Raw genomic sequence first — 8650 nt, 5'->3', positions numbered from 1 at the left:
CCCCTCTCTCTCTCTCCCTGTTCTGATTGTGTTGCTGTGAGAGTTGAAAGAGAAAGAACCATTGGTGCCCAAAACTACTTGTTATATGAGCGGTTGCTTCCCTTGGCACAGCTTTGAGCATTATGGTTGAGTTTGTGCAGAATTCACCTTTTAAAAAAAATGTGAACCACACCAGAACATAGTAGTGCTGCATTAACATAGTACAGTAGATGTTCATTGTCTCTTCAATTTACATGTTTTTTGATCTACGGTTGTCCTATTCACTTTCTTTGTCTTTTAAACTTGTTGTCAAAGACGTCTGTAGTGCTACAATATACCATACTTAAGTCTCTAATGAGGAGAGACATTTTATTGTCTTCGATGCCGTACCTAACATGCTTTAGACTATGGCTAATGTTAAAAATTGAAATAGTGCTGCAAAATACACTGGGTTCTGCTGAGGCACACATTGTGTAAAGAGACCGATTCATTCAAAGGCATGCCTGTGTCATATAATGTCAAACAAGTTGCAGTGTAGCGCCTAGTGCATGGCAACGTTTGGTTCCGCAGTGCAGCATGCAACTCATTACGTATATTGATGACGAGCCTATCACTGTTCAGTAGCCATGGGGACAAAATGTGACAGTGGCGTGTCTGCATAAACTCTATTTTACGTTCCAAGCCACGAGCTAGTGCTTATTCCTTCCCCCCTTCCTTCCCCTTCTTTATATATGGGAATTTCATCGTATTGGCTTATTGGATCGAAGTCGTTTTATCACTTTCCTTATAATGATTTTTTCTTTCCCAGACTGTCCAGCAGAGAGGTGCAGCTGTCATCAAGGCCCGTAAACTGTCCAGTGCCATGTCCGCTGCCAAGGCTGCTTGCGACCACATGCGCGACTGGTTTATTGGAACAAAGGGCGTAAGTTTTTAACATTTTTTTAGTGAAGCTTTTTAATTTTAATGCTGCTAACTGTATTCTTTCATAGTGTAAAAGAAGTTAAAATTATAAATTGTCAGTGAAGGAAATTTTACAGGCCAGGCAAATCACTATAATTGGATCAATTGTCCTTTTGTTTGTTTGTTGCTTTTCCACGTTTTGGGCTTATGAGCCTCTCATGGATCCTGTGCATCAGACGCAAAAAACATAGTTTAAAGGGGAGAAAAGGAAGTAAAACTATAAACTGTCTCTAAAGGAAATGTCATTGGGTAGAAAACGCTCTATTAACTCCTTATCTCCAGCAAGTTGCTCCCAGTGGCTCACGTTCTGAACCGCTGTTCCAGTAAGTAACTGGCAGCAGATCAGGCGCATTCCTTTATGACGACTTCGACATCAAATTACTTTTCAGCAATTATTGCCAAAAACAGGTCTCTTTTATTGAGAGCTCATTCATTAGATGACGAGCTTTCGAAATAGTTTGACTTGTTTTGATACAATGACCAATTTAGTGGTGTATTTGTCAATTTTAGATTTTGTACTGAAATTGGGTCCAGGATTGTGGTTTCCCCCCCGCCCCCAATCGGAGATAAAAGAGTTAATGGATCAATTGTCACTTTGTTTGTAGCTTTTCGAATGTTATAATGGAAACAATTTTGTTTTCTTCATTATACCTTGTTCTTTTTGTAGGGCAACTGGGTGTCGATGGGCGTCATCTCAGATGGCTCCTATGGTATTAAGGAGGGCTTGATGTACAGCTTCCCAGTAACCATTGAGAACAAGAAGATCACCATCGTGCAAGGACTTTCCATTAACGAGTTTGCCCGCGAGAAAATGGACGCTACAGCCAAGGAGTTGGAGCAGGAGCTGAGCGATGCTCTTGCCGAGTGTGTCGATTGACTCGCAAGTGACGGAGCCAGCAAGGTCAGCGCTTGTCCCAAACTGTGAGATTCTATAGACCAGCAGCGTTGGTTGTATAACAAAGGGCAGTATTACCCTGTTTTTACCCTGAGTACTGTGTTACGTGTTCTTGGAAATCTGTGTGTAGACATTTATGGTCATGGATTTTGTAATTCTTATTGTATTGATAGATTTTACTACTTTTTTTTTTTTTTCTGGTATATCTTTAATAATAAAATTTCTGACTGTATGAAACAGCTTTGACTGATTCATTTTTATTTTCTTGCTTATGTATAATGTATTGGGAGATTTTGTCACTTGCCTTTTCTTTTTAATGGTTTTCTTTGTATTTTAGAATATACAGAACCTTTGTGCATCTGGTTGAATACTTTAGACGCAATTGTAATGGAATAAATGTTGGATGAAGTGTTACAAGAGGCAGTATTTTTTTGTTGCTATTTTATTTTGTTTGTGGTTTCCACTTTTTTACCCTCTCGTAAACAGCATTGTTTGTTAATACAGTGGAACTCGGATTCAGTGAGCTCGGATTCAACGATTACTCAGATTCAACAAGAGGAGATGGATTCCCCGTTTTTTTTTCTTCTTTAAAATCAATATAGAAATAACCCGGATTCAACGAACATTTAAGTCAGCAAGATTAGATTCAATGAGGTCGCTTCCAGGATGAACAGCCCCCCGCAGACGTGGCTTCTCTCATTTTTCTCCCACAACGAACTTTATTCCCGGAAACCATCCATTGTACCTGCATTGTGAACCATTATTCACTTAACCGATTGCATGCAACAAATCAGCGGCCTTCTTTCATACCAACACACGCATTGTTGGCACGCGCACGTGTCTACTCTAGCATGTGTCAGAGTCGAATGGGCGTCCTGCACATGTGTGGCCTTGTGTGCGTGTCGGGGGGGGGGGGGGAGGAATCATCGATGCGTTCATGGAACTTCGCAGATACAAACGTCTTTTTTCCCCGGCAACTGATCATTATTACAATGATAAGCCAGTCTTGACGTAGATCTTCATAATGAATTGTGTGCTGGTCTATGGAATGAAAAGATGCCATATGCTAGGCTCTACACAGCGACACAACTTTTTGGTAAACAATCGAGATGACACAGGCGTGAATTTGAACAAATCGAGGTGGGTTTTTTTTGGCATAGCTCATATGCATGCATTTCAGACACCACTTGTTACTTCTCTTTACACATTACTTGCGCAGTGCCTGTAATTATCTACACAAAACCTCATGTTTGCTGTAACGAACACTCGGATTCGACGAGATTTTAGGTCAGACACGGCGACCTCATTGAATCTGAATTCCACTGTACAGTTGAAATTCTTTGAGATGACCATCCATTGCTAAGGAGAAAAATAGTTATCTTAGACAGGTGAACGTCTTGGACTTTGTCATATTAAATATTTTTAAAAACCAAGGGGGCGTGGGAAGTAGTGATTTGTACAAGTGATTGTCTCAGACAGAAGGCCATTAATGATTAATGTTTTCGGTTAACTGTTTTTTCTCTAAATCACATGCAAGCGCGTATGACCTTATTGTGTTGCAAGTGCCGTAAAACACTTACTAAAACAAACAAAATGGGTGGCGGCCGAAGCTTACTCTGATCAATTCTGGACCACCAAGGGATCTTTAACGTGCGCAACTTGCACCGGATCTTGGGGATTTTTCACCCTTATCCGAAAAGGCTAGGTATTCGATCTTACCTACCATAAGATCAGAGGTGTGGCTGAAACAGCAGTAAGAAAGAGCCAAGGAATAGCAGTAGAAAGGCTGCAGAAAGAGTCAGGAGCCCAGAGGAGGTGACAAAGGAGGTGAGGGGATGGGGGCTGAAAGTGGAGATGACAGAACATTGTTAGGAAAGGAGGTGAAAGAGGAAAATTTTCAGTCACTGTGCGGATTCGAACCTGGCACGTATTGAATGAGAGGTGAACACCATAACCTCTCAACCACGAGAGTCCCAGAAGCATCAATACCAAAAAGCCGTTCTACTACTTCTCAACCTTATTCATTTGTGACTCATCTCAAGGGCTTGATGATTAGGATAGGATTATGAATAGTTCAGGCTTTCTTTGGGCAGTTCAGATGAAGATGTGCGAGTGGAATTGGCATGGCAAGGCAAGGTCAGCCTTCCACCTCCTTTTAAATCTTTGGGGTTCATCAGTTTTGTATGTCAAGACAAAGATATAATTTTTTACTCCTGTGTGAAACTAGCCGAGCTGGAGAAACTCCATAAAATGCTCACAACCATGAATCAAACTCGGGTCTCCTGCATGCGACAGCGAAGTGCTTTTAACTCTACCGTTACATCATAGCAGATGCTGATGAACACATAATAATATGCATTAGTTATTTGCTTGTTGTTTGAGTAAAGAAAAGCATATCGCCACAATAATGGCCATTTAGTGCTGGGAAAATGTAAGACAGACTGAAACAACAGAGGAAAAGTAAAGAAGCAGAACCGACCAGTGACGCCCTCCAACCACCCGCAACACATAGAAATAAAAAAGCAATACAGCATCGCAATACAAGCCCTGAGCTGGAATCCGAAAGGGAAAAGGTAGAGAGGCCAACCAAAGAACACAATGCTGAGAGATGGCAGGGGATACAAGGAGGTAGGGTATAGACATATAAATATATAGGCCTATATATATATTATTATATATAATATGACACGGGGATAGCGAGGGCAACTGGCCATGGATCGAGATCAGCGGAGAGCTCTTGTTAGTGGCCCAAGTTCCACGCAGAACCACAGGCAATGATAATGATATTCATTATTTTGTTTTCTAGAGTAACTGTGATGTAAAATATCTTGCTGTTGTTTATTGGTGATAGTTTGTAGTTCGGGAGCTGATTTTGAGCAATGCTTTTTTAGCCCCCCCCCCCCCCCCCCCTTTAAAATGTAGCCTACTGATCAAATGAATTGAAGATATATGCTTTTTTTTTGGTTTAAGTTTGAGAAAAAAAACACGACAATCACATGTCTATAATTAGATACCGCCACAAAGGAGCAATGTTAATCCAGAAGAAAGCAAAAGAACAGACTGAAGTTTAAAAAATGGGCCTAAAAGAAGTAGGAACTACAAGCACATTGTGATGGTGGAAGGTAAAGTGCATGTAGCATAGATAAAGGCAAAAATTTGCGTCTAGTCCTTCAAAAAGAACTTTGGCTCGCACCACAGAATTCTATCAAGTGTAGAATTCTGTGGCTCGCACTTAAACTTCATCATGTGACCCAGGGGACAAAATATTGCTCCCTAATTATCACAGTCTTTAAAAACTTAAACAAAAGGGTGCACGTATTAAGTTGTTGAAAGTACTGTTGACCTTTAGCTTGATATAGAGGATAAAGATTATAGTTCTATACTTATACAAATTACATTGTACATGTAGCAACTTTTCAGATTATACTATAGAATATAGTTTATATATATATATATAGAGAGAGAGACATAGGCCAGACACATTCATTTGTATTTCCTATAGGTTGTTTCAATTGTAACAACTACAGAGGCATAAAACTCCTTTCCATACCTGGGAAAGTCTTTAACAGGATACTCATGGAGAGAATCAAGCATGCAACAGATGAGAAGCTCAGAGGAAACCAGGCAGGATTCCGCAAGAACCGATCATTCACCACTAGTGGTCAACTTCATTGATTATGAAAAGGCATTTGACAGCGTGGACAAGGAAACTCTGTGGAAACTCATGCAGCATTACGGAATACCTGACAAAATCGTCAAGCTTGTGAAGACCACCTATGATGGAACAAACTGCCAAGTCTTCCACGAAGGACAACTCTCAGAACCATTCCAGGTACAGACAGGAGTGCGACAAGGATGCCTGCTCTCATTTTTTCTCTTCATACTTGCAATTGACTGGATCATGAAGGAAGCCACCAGAAGCAAGCGAAATGGAATACAGTGGATCCCTTGGCAGCAGCTGGACGACTTGGACTTCGCCGACGACCTTGCACTGCTCTCTCACACACATGCTCAGATGCAAGAAAAGACCAAGGAACTCAATAGCCTATCAAGGAGTGTTGGCCTACGTATACTCCCGGGCAAGTCGAAAGTAGGCCTATTGAAGCTAGGTAAAATGTCAAGCCCTGCTGTGACAGTGGAAGACGATCCCCTAGAAGAAGTGGACTCCTTTACCTACCTTAGAAGTGTCATCGATGGTAAAGGTGGAACTGAGGCAGATATAAAAGCAAGAACCGCCAAGGCAAGGTCAGCTTTCAAGCAATTATCAAATGTCTGGAAAGCAAGCAACATCTCACTGCACACCAAGATTCGACTCTTTAATTCCAATGTCAAGTCTGTGCTCCTTTACGGCTGCGAAACTTGGAAGGCAACAAAGACAGTGCTGAATAAAGTCCAGACTTTCATCAACAGATGTATGAGGAGTATCCTAAGAATTAAGTGGCAGGATAGAGTACGAAATGAAGAGCTATGGGAAAGGACAGGACAAAAGGATATAGAAGTAGAAATAGGACTAAGAAAGTGGCGTTGGATGGGACACACCTTCAGAAAGCCCAGCGGAAACATCACAATTTAAGACAGTCACTGCAATGGAACCCACAGGGAGCACGAGGCAGGGGTAGGCCACGGGAAACATGGTGGAGGAGATGTGTGGAAAGCAAGGAGCTTAAAACTACTTTTAATCTCCTTGGTGGAAAGGGACATGAGAGAGATGAAGCTCACTTGGAACGAGCTAGGAAGGATGGCCCAGGATAGAGAGAAATGGAAGGAGCTTGTATGTGGCCTATACCCTGCCAGGGGTGAAAGGCATTGATGATGATGATAGGTTGTTTCCCTGGGGAAAAAAATCATTTGCCTTGTGAATGATCATCTTGTATTTATTGTACATGTATGTAGTGTAGTCAAATTCACGGTTCATCATTGAGGTGTATAAAGTATAAAACAGTTTTTTAAAAGTCAGCAGGACGAGCATCACTATATAATGTAACCCTTTTATGCCTCCGTAAACCGTAAAAAAAATGTAATTCATTCTGGATTTTTAAGAGCCCACCCCAATAACATCTGTCAATTTCTTTTGCAAGGGATGCTTCTAACTTTAATTACATGTATTAAAAAACAACAACAACAAAAAACAAAAACAAAGCAACGACAGCAGCATAAAGAACACCGGTACCTAGCAAAGGAATCTGCATCTTCTTTTCTACATGTGTGGTTTTGCAATTTAAACAAGAATTGCCTTTTGTCTATACATAAACATTATTGTCTTTTTAAAGCTTTCGACTTTCGACGCTGTGTTGTTAGCGGTAGGCCTTAGATGAATAGACAACCCTGATACTGATAAGCGATTGTTACTTGCACAAACACTTGTTCCTAAAGGTAAAGGGAAAATACATAATATATACACTTTTTTAGGCACTCACGTTTCAGTTTAAAAAATAATCTTCAGACTAAAGTCTAGCCAGATGATAAACAAGCGCGGCGTGACCTTGTGTGGGCTGCCTTTGGCCTAAAGTCGTGACGTACATTGTACAGGATGTTTTAAACCTGATTATACTGTCCCCGCGGTTTTACGCCCCAAAAAAATTCTGAAATTAAGCACATTGAGCCTAAAAATGTGAAGTTTGCGATTCTGTTAATTTTAACAAAGAATGATAAAGGAAAATAATCAGAAATTATGCAAAAACTGATCAAATTTTGCTGAATTATGCGGGGTGCATAAAACCAAGGGAACAGATTATATAAAGGGTTTTGTTTGTTTTTTTGTTTTTTAATTTAAAAAAAAATTCCCCCCACGAAAAAAAATTCTCTTAAAATTGCAGTGTACGTTGAGGTGAGCTCTATTGTAATAGAAGTCTTCAATATGCACAGCTCTCTTCTATTTCGCAGGTGGTCGGAGGGCGTTACTGCCAAGTCCCACTTCTTTACACTCTCTCTGTTGTTTCTGTCTCTGACTGTTTTGCTTTTCCACCTGCTCTAAATGACCATTATTGTGTCGACGTATTTCTCTTTACTAACTCAAAAATATTTATATTTCTGTATTGGACGTTCGTAGGGAAGCTGAGAATGTTTCGGAGTGCTCTATGGTCTGCTGGGGTAATAATATAGTGTAAAGCGCATAGAGCCTGCTGTTGAGCGGGGATATGCGCTATACAAATGCTATCTATTATTATTATTATTATTAGGTTCTCTGATGGATATACTCCTCACAATGCCGGTACATGTCATGTAGGTTGCAAGTGGTTTGAAGGCGCCACTGTCTTTACTTTTCCTATGTTGTTTCAGTCTGCCTTGCGTTTTCCAATTATTAGCACATATTTTACATTTTGTATATGTATAGGTAGGCTATATATCTTTTTGTTTTGTTTGAACGTGAATTGTGGGTTGTTGGTGGTTTCTCGGGTATGGTTCAATGCTCTCTTTTCCCCTCCAGACATTTAGCGTCCTTTATTATAGATGTATCTCCGTTTAGTTTTAGTTTTAGTAGAGGTTTTACGGCGCTCACAACTGCATAGGTCATATGAGCGCCCAGGGGTTGATGTCAATAAAGAAGTCCTTACAACTTACAGGGAATCAGACTTACTCTACTCACCTCTCTAGCTTCAACAGCACAAAGTCTGCTTCGACTATCAAGGCACCCCGGAAATAGTGGGTCACAAGACTGTGACAAACCTACAAAAGAAGCAGAATAAAAAGGACGATAGTAAGGATTGGGAAAGAAAAAGAGCAGTTCCCTGTTGCAGTTCAGGCACAGTTATGAGCATGGCATTGATGAATCAGCCCTTTTACAATTACAATTCTACTGTGCATAAGAACTCGATT

General features: G+C 40.5%; 1 protein-coding gene across 1 annotated transcript in view; it reads left to right on the top strand.

The window, feature by feature from the left end:
• Positions 1-2252, top strand: part of LOC101848818 (malate dehydrogenase, cytoplasmic) — an 11515-nt gene extending 9263 nt beyond the window's left edge. Inside the window, exons 7-8 of the mRNA XM_005098563.3 lie at positions 788-901; positions 1607-2252. Of these exons, the coding sequence (XP_005098620.1) occupies positions 788-901; positions 1607-1816 (324 nt within the window). The 3' untranslated portion in view covers positions 1817-2252. The remainder of the gene's footprint in view (positions 1-787; positions 902-1606) is intronic.
• Positions 2253-8650: the final 6398 nt, after the last annotated feature.

Source organism: Aplysia californica, unplaced genomic scaffold (assembly GCF_000002075.1).
Source record: "Aplysia californica isolate F4 #8 unplaced genomic scaffold, AplCal3.0 scaffold00186, whole genome shotgun sequence".
Lineage (NCBI taxonomy): Eukaryota > Metazoa > Mollusca > Gastropoda > Aplysiida > Aplysiidae > Aplysia > Aplysia californica.
Note: the sequence above shows the minus strand (reverse complement) of the source record. Positions and strands in the feature narration are given on the sequence as shown.